Source organism: Saccopteryx leptura, chromosome 7, assembly GCF_036850995.1.
Source record: "Saccopteryx leptura isolate mSacLep1 chromosome 7, mSacLep1_pri_phased_curated, whole genome shotgun sequence".
NCBI lineage: Eukaryota > Metazoa > Chordata > Mammalia > Chiroptera > Emballonuridae > Saccopteryx > Saccopteryx leptura.
In genome coordinates, this window is record NC_089509.1 from 78,348,775 (window position 1) to 78,367,831 (window position 19,057).

General features: G+C 35.2%; 1 protein-coding gene across 1 annotated transcript in view; it reads right to left on the reverse strand.

The window, feature by feature from the left end:
- Window positions 1–19,057, reverse strand: part of TMEFF2 (transmembrane protein with EGF like and two follistatin like domains 2) — a 262,310-nt gene that overhangs the window by 103,203 nt on the left and 140,050 nt on the right. The window contains exon 5 of the mRNA XM_066345763.1: window positions 13,732–13,828. Within this exon, the coding sequence (XP_066201860.1) occupies window positions 13,732–13,828 (97 nt within the window). The remainder of the gene's footprint in view (window positions 1–13,731; window positions 13,829–19,057) is intronic.

The window sequence follows — 19,057 nt, forward strand, 5'->3', positions numbered from 1 at the left end:
CCTTGTGCACTCTACTGTATTACCATGTGTGGTTTGGTGCCTAATGCTAGAAATTCTTTCCCCTCGAATTCAAACAAAACAAAACAAACTCAGAGATACAGAGAGCAAATTGGTGGTCACCAGATAAAAGGAAGGTTGGGACGATGGAAAATAAGGTGAAAGGTATTAAGAAGAACAAATTGCTAGTTATTAAAATAGCCAGAGATATAAAATACACCATAGCAAATACAGTCTAAAATAATGTAATTACTACATATGGTGTCAGGTGGGTACTAGACATATTAGGAGGATCACTTGTAAATTATATAAATGTCTAGCCACTATGCTGTACACCTGAAACTAACATTATATTATATGTCAATATTGGTTGATGTTTTAATTCAAAGGAATCATAGAAATCATCCAGACCAAAAATCTTGTTTCCCATATTTTACTTATGAAAAAATGGAGTTAGTTCTTCCATAAGGATAGACATATACATCAATGGAATAGAATGAGAATTCAAAAATAAACCCTTATGTACAGAGTCAATTGCTTTCCACAAGGGTGCCAGAAAAGTTCGGTGGAGAAGGAATAGTCTTTTTAACAAACTGTATTATAACAACTTGATGTTATATTTAAAAAATAATTTTAGAGCACTTGTCTTCCTCCATATGTGGGAATTAACTCTAAATTAATCAGACTTAAATCTAAGAGCTAAAACTGTAAGTCTTTTGGGAGAAAATATATTGATAGGAGCAAATCTTTGTGATCTTGGATTAAGCAAAGTGACAAATGAAAAGACAGGCAAATTGGAATTCATAAAAAAAAAAACCTTTTGTGGTTTTAAAAGTGCCATCATACAAGTGAAAAGACAACTCCACTGGATGGAGAATCTATTTACTATGATATATATTTGGTAAGAGACTTATACCTATAATATGTTATTTAAAAGCTCTTATGACTCCATCACAAATAAATAAATATCTCAGTTATAATGGGAAAATTATTTAAATAGATATTTCTCCAAAGAGAATATTCAGATGATCAACAGGCACATGAAAAGGGACTTTACATCATTAGCCATCTGGAAAGTGCAAATATAAACCACAATTAGATAGCACTTTACTTGGATATAATACTCAAAAAGATGGTAATATTGGCAAGGATGTGGAGAAATGTGCACCTTCACACACTGCTGGTGGAAATATAAAAAGATGCAGCCACTTTGGAAAACAGTCTGTAGATCCTCAAAGTTAATTATAAGGTTACCTTTGTTACCCACCAATTCTACATTACAGTATATACTCAAGAAAAATGAAAACATATGCCAGGTTAAAACTTGTACACACATATACAAATTTGTACACAAATGCTATAACATTATTCACCACAGCCAAAATTAGAAACACTCAATGTTTATCAATTGAGAAGTGAATAAATAAAATGTAGTATATCCATACAATGAAATATTTTTCATCAATCAAAAGAACAAAATATTGATGTATGCTAAAATATAGATAAACCTTAAAAACACTATGCTAAGTGAAAGATGCCAGTCACAAAAGACCACAATACCAAATGATTTGAATGATCCCATTATTATGAAATGTGAGAATAGAAAAATCTATAGAGATATAAAGTGGACTAGTTGTTGCCTAGGGATGGAAGAGAGAAACCTGAGGGAAAATGGGGAAGGGCTGCTAATGCTACAAGTTTCTTTCCGGAGTGATTAAAATACTATAGAATTAATTGTGTTAATGGTTTTACAACTTGGTGAATATATTAAAAACCATTGAATATTTTATTATTTTTTATTTTTATTTATTTATTTTTTTTGTATTTTTCTGAAGCTGGAAACGGGGAGAGATAGTCAGACAGATTCCCGCATGCACCCGACCGGGATCCACCTGGCACGCCCACCAGGGGGATGCTCTGCCCACCAGGGGGCGATGCTCTGCCCCTCCGGGGCATTGCTCTGTTGCGACCAGAGCCACTCTAGCACCTGAGGCAGAGGCCAAGGAGCCATCCCCAGCGCCCGGGCCATCTTTGCTCCAATGGAGCCTCGGCTGCGGGAGGGGAAGAGAGAGACAGAGAGGAAGGAGAGGGGGAGGGGTGGAGAAGCAGATGGGTGCTTCTCCTGTGTGCCCTGGCCGGGAATCGAACCTGGGACTTCTGCACGCCAGGCCGATGCTCTACCACTGAGCCAACTGGCCAGGGCCATGCATACTTTAAATGAGTGAGTTTTACATGAATTATAATATGACTATTGATCTATCTCTATCATTTATCTATCTAATCTATCTATCATCATTTATCTATATAGATGTAATCTATCTAGATAGGTAGATTAGATGTAGTCTACTGTATGGAAAGAAAGAGAGAAAGAAAGAAAGAAAGAAAGAAAGAAAGAAAGAAAGAAAGAAAGAAAGAAAGAAAGAAAGAAAGAAAGAAAGAAAGAAAGAAAGAAAGAAAGGAAGGAAGGAAGGAAAGAAGGAGGAAGGAAGGAAGGAAGGAAGGAAGGAAGGAAGGAAGGAAGGAAGGAAGGAAGGAAGGAAAGAGGGAGGGAGGGAGGAACGAAGGAAGGGAGGAATGAAGGAAGGGAGGAGGAGGGAGGGAGGGAGGGAGGAAGGACGGAAGGAAGGAAGGAAGGAAGGAAGATAAAGAAAAAAGAAAGAAAGAAAGAAAGAAAGAAAGAAAGAAAGAAAGAAAGAAAGAAAGAAAGAAAGAAAGAAAAGAAAGAAAGAAAGAAAGAAAGAAAGAAAGAAAGAAAGAAAGAAAGAAAGAAAGAAAGAAAGAAAGAAAGAAAGAAAGAAAGAAAGAAAGAAAAAGAAAGAAAGAAAGAAAGAAAGGCCGGCCAAGGGAAATGATGTGATTTTACCCGAGGTAATAACTCAGTTCTATGAACTGCCAGTCCAATGGTCTTTCCACTGTGTCAGCTTTCCTCTCTCTTTTAAAAATCTCTCTCTGGTAGCTTTTATGAAAGAATGGCACCTGTTACTGAAGCCCTTTTTCTTTGCTACATGAAGTTCACCCTTTGGCTTTCAGGGCTTTCCTGTGTTTATGTGTAAGATGATAACATTACTTGCCGTACTTACATCATAGAGATATCAGAGGATCACAAGAGAGGAGAACATAGTCTAAGAAGTATATGTTTTTTTTTAATTGTTTATTTTTTTTAATATTTATCTATTTTTTTTAAAGATTTTATTTATTCATTTTAGAGAGAGGAGACAGAGAGAGAGAGAGAAGGGAGGGAGGAGCAGAAAGCATCAACTCCCATTTGTGCCTTGACCAGGGAAGCCTGGGGTTTCAAACCAGTGACCTCAGTGTTCCAGGTCAACGCTTTTACCCACTGCACCACCGCAGGTCAGGCGAAGTATATGGTTTTTAATAGACTGGAAATTTTTCTTCTTCCTCTGGTTGTCCCATCATACCATCCATATACAGCTCAAAAGGGAAATACTTTTTCCAACATAATTGTGAAAAGACAGTTGTTAAAGAACTTACAAAATCAGGTATAAAATACAATTCATAACATATCCCCTTAATATGCAATAACTTTGCCCAAAAATGTCAGACATGGATATATTGGTTGATACAGGGCTTCTTGTTCTTTTTATCCCTATGTCTGACTGTTCAATGTTGCTGCAATGAAAGCAGCTTTTTTTGCATTTTTTTTCCCTCAAAACAACAAATTTGCCTGACCAGGCAGTGGCGCAGTGAATAGAGTGTCGGACTGGGATGTGGAGGACCCAGGTTCGAGACCCTGAGGTCGCCAGCTTGGCGGGCTCATCTGGCTTGAGCAAAAGCTCACCAGCTTGGACCCAAGGTCGCTGGCTCAAGCAAAGAGTTATTCAGTCGGCTGAAGGCCCACGGTCAAGGCACATATGAGAAAGCAGTCAATGAACAACTAAGGTGTTGCAACAAAAACTGATGATTGATACTTCTCATCTCTCTCTGTTCCTGTCTCTCTGTCCCTATCTATCCCTCTCTCTGAGTCTATCTCTGTCCCTGTATAAAAAAAAAACCCAAATACCAAACAAAAAAACAAATACATATTCTAGAGACGAAAAAAGGTCTTTATGAATTGCAGTTCATAAATGCAATTAAATTGTGTGCATTCATTATATATTAATTTAATTCATTGTCATATTGATAATTTGATGTTATATTTGAATGTCTTGAAGTACACATTTATGATATCTATGTATATTACAGAAATACATGACTCCTTTTTGTTAATGTGAAGCTAAGATTTTATTTCATTTCTTACTTTTGCTTTTCCTCCAATTGTTATGCACTTCTTGATATACATCTCTTAATATTTGTTTATTCTAGGTACTTATGGCTAGTTGGGATCTAACGTTACTTTTATTACCCTGAATAAAAACTATTTTGATTGTAGAAAGCTCGTTTTAGGATGAGCTCTGCTATGTCAAAGACATAGAAAAACTGCAATGAATAAAAAAGAGCTGTTTCAAACAACCTTCAGAAGATCATCTATCCTGAGGGCATCCTACTGATTTTAAGATTAATTCATAGTTTAGTGATAAAGGAATGAATGGACCCAATTTAACTTTGCATTGGGCGGGACTAGAAAAATCAGGTATTTTATTTACTTATTTATTTTACTAGAAAAGCATTTAGATTTTCAGCACTACTGATTTTTTGAGTGGGTGTTGCACAGAATCTTATAATTTTCAATCACTTATCAGGTATTACACATTCTGTTTGTTAGGGAAATATGTCCGGACCAGACTGATGTGGGCTGCCAAAGATGGCTTGCTGATTTGTTCTTTAGATGAACCAACATAAATAATAAATATATTTTAGGAGAAACCACTGATCAGAAACAGTTTTTACCCTATTCAAAGCACCTTTGGGAGGACAATTTCTCTGTAACTAATGCTTATACCTCAGAAAGCTATTTATTATGAGTGCTCTGGATAGAGACAATGGAAATGTTTTCAGTACACATACTGTCTAGTCGCCTGGAGTAATTCAAGAGAGATGTCCAACATAAAGTTAGAAGGAATTTAGGTTTTGGAAAATTTTTTAGATCACAAATATTAGGACAGTGCTCTCAAATTCATTTGTCTCGAGAAATGCAAAAAAATAGGAGAAATAATTAGAATTTCGGCTATAGAAATTATATTCAAATGTAAATATATTATTCATAAATTTGTTTAACATTCATAATAATCTCCAAATTCAGCCCCAAGATTTAAGTTAAAACTTTTAAAATATTTTGTTGATGTGTAAAATATGGTTAGACTTATTAGAAATACATATATGCATACACACATGTATGCACGTACACAAATATACATATATAGAAGGAAATACAAAGCACTTATCTTGGAATCATAGGCATTTTAGTAGAGGTTTTATATTTATATTTCTAGTCTTTCAAAATTTTTTGTGTTAAATATGTACAGCTTCTATAATCATGGAAGCCATAAAAAATTTCATTTCAATGTAACCATAAAAAATATGGATTGGGAAATAAGAGGATTGGCATCATATTTTTAAGTGCTAAGTAAGATACAGCATTGCCACTAATATCTGGATTAGAACCCACTCGCATATGGGCCATCTGCCTTTGCCATTTAATTTGGTGATTCTTCCCTCTTTCTATAAATCTTATAACTTTATTCTTGCATTTGTAATACACCCTTCCTTTGCCACTTGGAAAGGGGCGTGTAGCCCATTAACTACTCCCAAAGGTAGTAAAGAATGAATCATGCCTTGCTTAGCAATTGGCTTCCCGAGCAGTGTCCTGGCTCTTTTGGAACCTTCAAAGCTCTGCCTTTTGCAAACTTCTCTGAAATGTGATAATGACACACCAGCATTACAGAAAGAGGGAGTGTTATAATGGCTGGTCTCTAAAAGCTGTGTGACACGAATGGCTCTTTTCTATATTAAATTCTGAAAACTATCACTATTGATAACATAAAATATGTTCACCCTTGTCCATAATCAGGGATGCAATTGCCATTTCCGAACAAATCTATTGAAGTTGCAGCAATTAAAAATAACCAGATTTAGGTAAAGATAAGTTCATTCTCTGCAATCTCATGGTTAGGAACCTTTTCAATCTAATTGGTACACACATAATTATAATAAGAATATTTTTCATAAATAATAATTCATATCTTAAAAAACAAATAAAAAGCAAACAGTTTTTGAGAAATGTGTATTTACCGAACAGGAAAGAAAATACTTCAGGGCATCATAAACAATTTGAACCTATTAGTGGTGAATTCATCATAAAGTGGCAATTAAAGTCTTTGTTTTGATATTCCATTTCAGCAAATAAAGTGAGATTCTAAATGAATATATCTAACGTATTAGTTATATTCAGTTTTCATGTGTATATTCATAATATACACACACAACTTATACCATAAATATATGAGGAGACGTGAGTGGTGGTTAAGAGCCTGGTCTCTGGAATCAGTCTGGCAGGGTTCAAATCATGAATCCTAGCTCTTTCACATACCCTTTGGCTTTGGGAAGTTTGCTTAACCTCTCTTGCTCAGTTTCCTTTTTCCTTTCCTTTTTCCTCTCCTTTTTCCTCTCCTTTTTCTTCTCCTCTCCTCTCCTCTCCTCTCCTCTCCTCTCCTCTCCTCTCCTCTCCTCTCCTCTCCTCTCCTCTCCTCCCCTCCCCTCCTCTCCCCTTCTTTATTTTTGTAAAATGAGTTTTATTGAGAGGATAAAACGGCTCCATGGATGTAAACATTACAATGGTTCCTACCATGTGGGAAATATATGTTTTTGAAGGTTCTCTCATATTTTGATAACTACAGTGAGTCTTATATTTTTATTTCTGAGACTGAGATGTTGCATTGGGATGCTGAAACATGGAGAATGTATTCCCTTATGCTAAGGAACAGGAATCTCTTACTACCATATACTAGAAATTGAAGCTCAGAAAATTCCAGAGGAATTGAGAGGAGTTTGGTGAGTGAACACTAGAAAAGTAAGTCTGCAGCAAGATTTTAAAGAGCAAGTACAAAGAGAAAACAGTTAAGTTAGTGGTAGAAATACAATCTGTACTTAGGAGTTTGATTTCCTTTCTTCGGCCTTCATACAGCATTTTATTATTTTTATATAAAATAGAAATTACATGATTTATGCTGCATGAGTTAAATAAAAATTATAGAAGAATATAAAACATGTTAATGTTTCGAATACTTTATTCCTGTATTTCTTGGTACTCTACACCAGGCCTACATTTGTAGCTGTGAGGTCCTAGTGAAATTTCATTTTGAAGTAGCCCAGCAGTAGACTTGAGGTAAGCTTTAGTTTTAAAGACCACTATTTATTTTCAACTTTAAGGTACATTTTTTTTAAGTGAGAAGCAGGAAGGCAGAGAGACTCCCACGTGCGCCCCCATGGGGATCCACCTGGCAAGCCCCCGATATGGCAATGCTTTGCCAATCTAGGACCATTATTCCATTGCTTGGCAACTGAACTATTGTAGCACCTGAAGTGAGGCCATGGAGCCATCTTCGGTGTCTGGGGCCAATTTGCTCCAACCTAGCCATGGCTGCAGGAAGGGATGAGAGAGACAGAGGGAGAAAGGAGAAAGGGAGAGGTGGAGAAGCAGATGATCACTTCTCCTGTGCAGCCTGACAGAGAATTGAATCCAGGATATACACGTTGGTCAAATGCTCTGCCACTGAGCCAACTGTCCAGGGCTTTGCCTTAAGGTTAATTTCTAAAGTTTTACCTTTCACAAAGCATAAGCTGGGTTTTTTTTGAAGATGGGTTAGTTGAGGGTTTTGTTTTTTTGTTTTTTGTTTTGAAATTGCCTATTGTGCTTTTGAAATGACATTGGTATTTATTTATCTTTTTTAATATCTTTTAACAACTTTAGATTTAGATTATTTCACGTTTAGACAAAGATATGCTAAAAATATCAATGCTTTTTTTCTTAAAATTATGGGAGTGAAAAGATGAGTATTCCCCCAGATCAGGAGCTATGTATTTTCCTCTGTCTCTGAAAAAATTTTCTGGGCAAGGAGAGACATTGAAGGAAAAGGAGGTGTCTTTAATCTTCAGACATCGTCCATGTATACAAACAAAATAAACTGCAGAGACTTTCAGAGGTGACAGCATCGTCTTCACAGTGGGGGAGCAAAGGCAACTTCTGGGAGGCAGTACCTCAACTACAGGAATCTTAGCACTGAAAGCGGCACACCCAACAAAAACCATGAATTTCTGGACCAGACCTATCTTCTGTTTGTGTGTGTGTGTGTGTGTGTGTGTGTGTTTTCATTCTTTCCATGAGTAAATTCACATTAGAAGCTAGTCCCAACTATAACATTCACAGTTCAAAGGCAAAAGAGCAAAGGAACTCAATAAGAAGGAAACCACCCTGAGGGAAGACTAAATAGTCTTAGAGTTCACAAAATTCTGTTACTAATCAGTATCCTCTTCTTCAGATAGCTCACATACAACCACCAATCTTTATTTTACTTAATAGAAAACAATTGGAAACTTTCCAATTGCCGCATAATCTTTTTGTTCCATCATTGGCCAGTAGTAATTTTAAAAGAAATCATCTTCTATATTTTCCTCAGAGGTGTCTTTATGTTCCTTATCAAGCTCATAATCCAAATGTCCTAAAGTCAGCAGGACCTAACGCCTAAATTGCTTATATGTATGGTGAAATCTAGTGCCAAGGATCATCCACAGCCATTGCCCGGCTTCAAATATTCATGATTCTCCACAGTCTAAAATGTATTAAAGGTGGGAATGATGCCAGCAACACACAGTCTTCCCAGTGAAAAGGAGCCTTCTCAGATCAAAGGAGCATGATGTTAAAGACTTCAGACTAAACTGTCTTTGAAAGAGACATTCACAAAAGGGATGCCAAATCCCACACCCGGTTTCAGTTATGGCACATCAATAAAATAAAGAAAAAATAAATAGATGTTCATTCATTTTCTTTTCTGAACTCGTTTTACTGCAACTATTCTGTTTTTCTCCTGTCTCACCATTGCAGTCTAACCAGGATGTTATGCACTAAAGCTGGAAAACATTCCTCATGTTTCAAAATTAAAATAAATGACTAATTGAGGAATTAATAGCATGTCAGCCAATATAATTTTGCTAATGGAGCTTGAGTGGCAAGTAGAGAATAATACAAGAGCAAAGTTAAAATGGAAGAGTTATAAAAGGTAAGTGAGAAACAAATACACAATAATTTAAGTTGTACCTTTATGTCATTTGTCACCCAGTCACATCTGCTCTTACACCTGTGCTCTCTTCCTTGATCTATCCTGATACCTTGAAAATGTTAGGCGTGCAGCCAATTTCATACCCAGCCATTCCTATGATCAGACCTAGCTACCTACTTGCTTTATTCTTACATTAAATCAAGTATCAACCTCAGGGCTCTGAACTACTTCTGATTGACGGGACCAACAGAAAGTTCTAGGCTAATTACTTCTTAGGAGTAGTTCCCAATGCAAAGAGTTACTACTGACCTACTTTGGACTTACTGAAATAATTTATCAGGTATGATAATTAAGGGAATATAAAACTGTTTCTAAAACCAATCAAGTATCAGAAATATTTGTAGAAATCATAAGTTGGTATTCCCAGAGCTATCAAATGGGCTTTATTACTTTGTAGTGAGTCAATTTTATTATGTTTGACTTATTTATCAACCGTTCTCTTTTTTTTTATAAATTATATTTGACAGAATGTATTTAAGAGTCTCTTTGATGTATAAATATATTAGTTTTGACTTTTTTTCCAGTCTAGATATAAAGAGAAACAATCTTTTAAGCCTTTCTTTTTATGTCTTCTTAACCCTTGCCCCACAAATAGGCCACACATCCCTCTGCACAGGTGTTGCAATTATTTCTTAAGTTCATCCTAAACATAGGGATGCGTGGATATGAGGGTGGATATATATGTGGTGTGGAACACTTACCATGTGGACTTTTCATTCTCTCTTTTGAAAGCCTAATTCTTTCCTACATCTAAGTAAATATCTATAAGTGAAGACTGTTTTGAAGCAATAATCTTTCTTACAGAGCAAAACTGACCGTTTATTTTTTTCCCCCATGTCCTCTGTGACTTGTTTCTTAACTCAAAAGCTCATCTAGATAACTATGAAAACAAGATCAGCTGACTGTGTACTGGCTTCTGAATTCTAATGAAGATTTTTATCATCTCTAAAGTACCTAAGCACCTTTGAATAACTAGACCTAGTCCTTGTGGTAAAAAAGCAAAATATAATTTCTTAGGCCAGGGTTAAAGAAAGATCAGGAGTTAATTTTTTTTCATCTCATTTTAATGTTGTAGATACAATAATAACATTATTTCTCAGTAGTATTTATTCACATCTTGTTATTACTTCATAATGTAGAGTTGAGGAAATGCATATGCATAAAACTGTAGTTTAGTGTCTTAGGAGAAAATAAGACAAAACGCTGAGCTGTATTCTTTGTTGCCACAAAGAATACGCAGTGCTTTATGTTTGCACGAGGACCTGGCCATGGTTTCATCCGAAATCAATGGCATGTCTAAGCTCCCCTAAATCACACATCGAAACTGACTGTGTGAGAGTCAGGTCCCTCCCCTCCTGCTTCCCATCTGACTTACAGCCTCATTCATTCCATGCCTATTTAATTTCATTTATTGCTTTATTTTTGTGTCCTTCAGCTCTTTCTGATCTGTCCTTCATGGCCATAACCAAATAATACATTAACATATAAAGGTATTTATGTAAATGAAAATCAATACGCTTATCATTTCAGCACCATTCTTTACTGCTTACATTGGACGTTTTAAGTACATTTTATTTAAACGCTAACAACTTTTCATTCTTGCCTGGGAAGTGTAATGATCTTCTTGGCTCCCTGCCCCCTGCAGCCCTCTAATCTTCACAGCTATGGTCACTTAGCCCTATCTGGAGGTTCAGCCTTATTCCGCATTTTTAAACTAATCTTGTCCCGAGGCTGGGGGTGTACAAGATTTCCTTAGCCAGAAGCTAACAGATTCAGCATCCAGTCAGCCTTGCTGCATTCTGACCGTGTCACTTATTTCTGAGATCCAGGTGCTTGTCCCAGCCCCTTGTAACCAAGGCTTGGCTTTCTACACCAGTTCCTGCAGGTGGGTATCTCTCCGGTCTCGCCTGCATCTGTCTCTGATTACTTTTTCTGATAGATTTCCCCGTCCTCACTGACGTCAGGTCTACCTTGCCTTTCTCCATGTTTCCTTTGTAAGTGAGTTTCTTTTTCTAAGTGCAGTTGCCATGGCTGGTGAGTCTTCCTGATGCCACTGGCCTTGCCTACCTCTCCTTGTACTGCCTGTCTTCATACCATAGACCTGATCTTTTGCTAGAATACCAGGAGTGACACTTCTCGTCTGGACATTTTCCTACTGCCTGCTGCAGACACCTCCCTTGTCACCAGCTCTAACCCTGCAGGTCTTGAGTCACTGAATCTAAGCTGCCTACAATCTGGCCATCTCATTATCTCAGATATGACAGAAAAAAAAAGTTTTTTTAATTGCATCTTTGGTTGAACTGTTATGCTAACACCCTCTAGTTACTTTCACTTCACATCTTCATCTTGTCCCTGCCACTTAAACACTTTAAAACTCAGTGCCCTTTTTGTAAAGTGAGATAATTATGGAATATACTCTTAGGCTTATTTTGAAGATAACTGAGAAAAAGAAAATACATAGAAATGGAACAACTCCAATGTAAACAATCAGTAATCTTTACTTGCTATTATTATCTCATTTCTCAAATCTTTGCACTTGTAAAATAAAACTATGTCATTTAAAGATGATCATTAATGAGATGAGAAACTAAGGGAATTAATTTTTTAAAGATAATTTAGGGACTCATGAATTTTTTAAAAGTAAAGTAATTGACAGCAAGATATTTAACAGCTTTAAAAATAATGTTGAACTACAGATGCAACTAACAGCAAACATTAAAAATGAGATATCAAAAAGTATATTTTCCATAAGTATGTCTTAATATACAGAGCCTTAAAGTATTTAGAAAAGAGAAACATCTTTGAGTCATTTATTTTAGAACTGTATTCCATGATCATCAGAGATGTGTAAGAGAATTCTAAGTCTCACTTTTCTGAAATAGTGATTTAGTGATTTATTAATTTACCCTAAGAAACTGACTCAGTTTGCTCAGTTAGAACCTTTAATTTATTCTGCACTCAAAAATATTTTAAAATATTTTAACTGCAGACTGTTTCACTCTTGTCAAAATTATGCTGCCTTAATGTTTTTTCTTCTTGACCCTTAAATGAATTGCCCCCTCCACCCATAAATATTTGATCAAAATGATTGCTTTATTTAAATTGAGATATAATTGACATATAACATTGTATACATGTAAGCATGTGAGATGTACAAAATATTGATTTACAACTCTTAAATATTGCAATATGATTACCACTATCACATTAGCTAATAAGTCTTTTAGTTCACATAATTACTAGTCCTTTGGTGGTAAACATTTAAGATTTACTGACACTTTGATCAAAATGAGTGTTAAAAGCTCTAGGCAAGCACAATCTACATTTTGAAGAAAACAAAGGATAGCTGGCTGTTTTCTGAAAGGTATGAGTAAAAACTGCTGAGGGAAGGAGGGAGAAGAAAGAGGGGAGAGAAAAAAAGTGAGATAGGAAGTGGGGGAGAGAGAAAGAGAAAGGAAGTGAGGGAGTAATGGGGAGAGAAGGAGGGAGAGAGAGAGAAAGAGAGAAAGAGAGAGAGACTGCCTCCACTATAATACCACGAAGACCTCTTCTGGATTCTGGGTTATTCACTTTGGGTATATAATCAAGGTGGGACCAAACACATGTCCATGCCCTAGATGGTTAACATTTTGGGACTCATTAAAAATAATAAATATTATTCATTATTTGTTCAGCATATCTTAACAGGAGAAGCTAAGTACTATTTGGGTGAAGGGAGAAGTTTACCCTCAAAGATCATTCTTTTCTTTACCTTCTGCCTAGTTCAAATACAGGCATGCATAGGCATACTCACTTATTTTATTTTGTATTTTATTTTATTTTGTTTTATTTTATTTTATTGTTTTTGTGACAGGGACAGAGAGAGACAGAGCTAGAAAGATAGGGACAGACAGACAAGAAGGAAGAGAAATAAGAAAAATCAATTCTTTGTTGTAGCACCTTAGTTGTTCACTGATTGCTTTCTCATATGTGCCTTGACCAGGGAGCTATAGCAGACAGAGTGACCCCTTGCTCAAGCTAGCGACCTTGGGACTTTGAACCTGAGTCCTCCACATCCCAGTCTGATGCTCTATCCACTGCACCACTGCCTAATCAGGCTAGGCATACTCTTAAATTAGATCTCTGTGGGTACCCAGATCCACCATCTTAGAAAGATGTTTAGCAACTGTTCATCGTTTTTTGACCATGTTTCTTAAGAGATGCTCTAGTAAATATGATTATTCTCTCCATTTCTTAACATTGACAGTATCTGGAAGTCTCAGTGATATCCTTTTATATCTTATCAAATGAAGCAGGGCAACTGGTCAGCTGCTTGGCTGGCCAAGCTTTATTCCATTTTCAGAAATTCCTTGCTTTTATTATAGCACACATACCCCTCATCCCCTTTAGGAAATAGGTAAGAAAAATAAATGTTGAAAATATGTACTGTAGGAAATACTTGATGGAGTAAAAAATTAAATCATCATTATTTTGTTTAAAAGAATAAATAAAAGCACATTACCAGACATCCTCAGCATCTTCATCACATTCTGCACCAAACTGGCAAATATCACAGGTGGATGTCTCCTTTTGACTGGTTTCTCCTGAGCCTTCATGGACTATAAGACAGAGAAAAGGAAACAAAAATAATTCAGTAAGTGTGCATCATACCAACAATTCTAAAATTATGTTAAAGCTGCTGCTTTTCAACGGACCTGTTTGCTATTGGGACTTCATAAAAATGTCATTCTCAGCCGTGGCTGGTTGGCTCAGTGGTAGAGCGTTGGCCCAGCATGTGGATGTTCTGGGTTAGATTCTGATCAGGACACACAGAAAAAGTGACCATCTGCTTCTCCACCCTTCCTTCTCCTCCTTCCCCTTCTCTCTCTCAATTGAATCATAGCCATTGCTCAGTTGATTTGAGTGAGTTAACCACCCCATGCTGAGGATGGCTCAGTGGCCTGCCTCAGGCACTAAAAATAGCTCAGTTGCCAAAGAACAGAAGAATGCCTCAGATGGGCAGAGCATCGCCCCATAGGGGTCTTGCTGGGTGGAACCTGGTTGCATTGCATGATGGGAGTCTATCTTTCTGCCTCCTATGCTCTCACTTAATTAAAAATGTTATTCTTAACTCCTTTCTTTCCTACACTTAAGGACATCTCTAACGATAATATGCCATCTGTTAGTATGTAGTGAACATTTCAGCTTTTCATATGCAGAACAAAACAAATAAGAGGGCTTACTGTACTTATCAAAATTATTTGGCTAATAAATAAACCGTATGAAAGAGTTATGTAATGAAAAGTAGTCTCTACTTTATAAAAAACTAGCATTTTCTCATTTCTAAATTATAGATATTTTTTTTCATTCACAGGCTTTTATACATAATTTTAAAAGCTTAAATGGGCAGCCTTGACTAATTAAATATATTTTCTTTTTTCTCCCCTTGAAATATCAAGGACTTATAAGAAAAAAAATGTTGATTATAAATTTTTAGGAACAGCTATTAATTGGTGTGTACAGTAATTTCTTGAACTTTACATATTCCACAGACTACATCATAATGATTTCTTCTCTGACAGTTATGAACATATATTTTATTTAAAAATATATATATTGTCATTAATATTATTGATATTGGTCTTCTTTCCTCCTCATAAATTACAAATGTAAAAATATACAATGTATAACCTAATTATGAACCTAACCTCTCAAAGTCAGGGCACAGTAGTGTAAATCAAGAAAAAACTTTCCAGCATTTTAAGTCCAAATAATGAAAATCTGAGCAACACTTTTGAGATGATGAATTATTGTTTACCCAATAAAAAATAGTTGAAAGCAAAAATAATTTTGTTTGTAGATAAAAAATTGCAACAACCTAACTACTGCATAGATAATTATTCCATGGACAGAAATCAGATGTTTAAATCAAGAAGATCTATAAAAAGCGCACTTCTGTTAAAGGTCATGTATTTTCAATAGAAAAAGAACACAAGCAATTAAGTATGTCATTGGCTCCTATCTTTATAAAACCTAATAAATGAAAATTCTTACAGAGACATAATTTATTAACACGCCCCCTGAACCAAACAAATCCAACCTTACTTATTTACTTTCAGGAAGATATTCTCTCATTGTTTCTTTTTTGTCTGTTAACAATTGTCTTTAACATTTATAAAAGCAAAGGTCTCTATTCCTTGATTTTCTTTAATTTGCTGCTGTGCAGACAAATGATTTTTTTTTTTTTAAGGACAAGAAGGCATCTCTGAGAGTACTCCATTTTATAGTTTTTCCAGGAAAAGTAGAGATTTATTTATCCTAAAGCAATTTTTTGTGTGTGTACGTGATTATTTGCACTTACCTTTAAAAATTATGAATTAAACAGATTAACTTCTGCAAAAGTAGTTATGATAAGGCTTTACATTTGGATATCTTAAAAGAAAGGAGTTTCTCTCCAGAAAGAAGGGATTTTGAACTCTGATAAAATAGACAACACTTATTATCCTCTCTATTACTTCAATACAGGTCAGACTATTAGAATGGACCATGGGGAGAAGAAGGAAGCTGGGCCTCACCTCAGGGGAGCTTGAACAGCTGAGGTTGGTCTCTTTATTACTTTCTTATTATTAATGCAACACAGAAGCTGCTAATGGGAGAGAGCCTTTTAGTGTTAGCAAGATTAGCAGCTTCCAGACTAAAACTTCTCATCATTCAGGAAACATACTAACACTCTGGGAAGGTCCTTAATGAACAGTTACAGCCACTTAGGGGCAGTCCCGTTTTTCTCTCGCAGTTGAGGTCCTTGGTTAGAAATCTACTGGGAGTAAACCAGGGGATGAATTGTGCTAACTCAAAATTATACATAATAGTATATACACAATATAAACTATAATAATATATTATTTAAAATAAAATATCATAGTGGGATTTATAATTACATCTATAGCTTGCACAATAGCTATATTATGTAATATATAGTACATATTATATATACACACTGTAGTATATGTACTGTATTATATTACCTAAATATTTTTATAATATGACTTGGGAAGTGTTCCTACATCCTCTATTTTATGAAAGAGTTTATGTCTGACAGTATTATTGTTAGATTTCTTCATAAAAGCTATTTAAATTTTCTATTTTATTGATCTCTGTTCTTATTATTTTTTGTGTGTTATATCTATATAACCAGGGTTTAATTTATTATTTTATAGTTTCTCAAAATGAAAGAATTACTTGATTTTACACTCTTCTTAGTTTTTAATTAATATATTTAAATCTATAAATTTCCTTATAGTGACTGCTTTAGCTGCATCACATAAATATGGATATTGAGCTTATATGGATAGTATTTCTGTTAAATATATATATTATAAATATATCTATATATATACAAATGTATATATATATTGATATTTAACATACTTTGAGATTTTTTCTCTAACCTATGGATTACTTAATATGTTTTTTAACTACCAAGTATTTGAAGATCTTTAAAATTATATCATTTTGTTCATCTTTAATTTAGTTCTATCATGGTTAGAGAACATGCACTATTTAACTTAAATCCTTTGAAATCTATTGAAAACGTTTTATGGCTGAGAATATTGTCCACCTCCTTGAATAATTCATGTGCATGTTAAAAGTTGTACCCTTTTGTGGGGAGTAATTTTCTATAAATGTGAACTAGCTTAAATCGATGGTTAGTATTATTCAAATTATCCCTAACTATACTGATTTTTAAATTATTCTATTACTGAGAAAGAAGTGTTAAAAATCTCTATCAGGGACAGTAAAATTGTTTCTAGTTCTCTTTTGTTTTGTCTTGTATTTGGAAGTTTTGATATTGAGTGCAAAAACATTTAATAGTCTTATGTCTTCTTAAATAGGTGACCTTTTTCTCATTATAAAATGCATTCTATCTATCTATCTATTTATTTTTACAGAGAGTAAGAGAGAGGGATAGATAGGGACAGACAGGAACGAAGAGAGATGAGAAGCATCAATCATCAGTGTTTTGTTACGACACATTAGTTGTTCATTGATTGCTTTCTCATAAGTGCCTTGACCGCGGGCCTTCAGCAGACTGAGGAACCTCTTGCTCGAGCCAGCGACCTTGGGTCCAAGCTTGTGAGCTTTTGCTCAAGCCAGATGAGCCCATGCTCAAGCTGGCAACTTCGGGGTCTTGAACCTGGGTCCTCTACATCCCAGTTCGATGCTCTATCCACTGCTCCACCGCCTGGTCAGGCACATCCTATTTATCTTTAGTAACACTAGTCATCTTGAAGTTCACTTTATTCTGATATTCAGAGCCACACCAGCTTTCTATTGCTTATTATTTCTATTCTTTCACACCTGACCTGTTGTTAATATGTTTAAAGCGTGTTTCTTGACAGGCTCACAGATTCATAGAATAAACTGATGGTTGCCAGAGGGGAGGGGTGTGGGAGGCTGGGTAAAAAAGGCAAAGGGATTAAGAAGTACAAATTAGTAGTAACAAAATAGTCATAAGGATATAAAATACAACACAGGGAATATGGTTAGTAATATTGTAAGAACTGTGTATGGTACCAGGAGGGTAACGGAAATATCAAGGGGACACTTTGTAAAGTATACGATTAACCACTATGCTTTACATCTGAAACTACTATAAAATAATATTTAACATAAACTGTAATTGAAAAAAGAGTTTGTTTTTTGTAAACATATAATTAGATCTTGTTTTTTTTTTTTATTTAGTCCGAATACGTAGGCATTTCATTAGGGCAGTAAGTCCATTTACTTTAATATAATTAATTTTGGAGTTATTCTTACATTATTATTTTGATGGTTGCTTTAAAAATTATGTCTCTTTAAATTATCCTAATCTATTACTTAATGAGCAATTTAAGAACTTTATGACATTATTTTTTAATTTCTACAGTCTATTCTTTACATTCTTATAGTCACATGTCATACTTTTAACTATGCTGCAAAGCTCATGTTCTCTTTTAAAATTAGTTTAATTTAAACAGCCATTTTATTCATTCATATTCTTTTCAGCAGCAAAAGCCAGAGATTTCAGTACTAATGAAGACTGCAGCCTGTTACTGTTAAATGAATATTTGACTTCTGACATGCATGTGTTTTAACTTTTTAAGACTTATCTGTAGTCTCACATTCTCCATGCCATACACTAATGATATATGACACTTATAGTAGATTGCATTATTCTTCCACTTAGTTTTCCACCTTCGTGATAAAAGAATTGTATGTTCCTCTCTATAGTCATGACTTGAGTTCCATGATATCACTGTTGGTCTTATGACTTGCTTTTGCCATTGAATTATGAGCGAAAGTGAGAAACTGTATAAAAACCATCATGTGGATTTTCACTTTCTTGCTTTTTTCCTTTGCATAAAAAATGACACACTGCAGATTAAAAACTGTTCCTTCAACCAATCCCCAAATGAGAAGATATATAGAGCAGTCATAGTGAACCCTAGCCATGGAAGCAAGAATTTTTGCTACTGATGCTGTAAGCCACTGAGGTTTTGAGGTCATTTGTAAGTATGGCTTTACCTAGTGAAAGATGACTAATAAGGGGTGAATTAATATTAACAATAAATTCTAAGAAAACATATTACACATTTCAGATTTCATTTGCATTGCTCGTCTATACAATCCTAGATCTGCTTTTAATTTTCTCCAAATCCTCTTTCAAATTTTGACTATTTTCTATACCAGCATATATTCTACAGGGGTCCCCAAACTTTTTACAAAGGGGGCCAGTTCACTGTCTCTCAGACCGTTGGAAGGCCACCATATACAGTGCTCCTCTCACTGACCACCAATGAAAGAGGTGC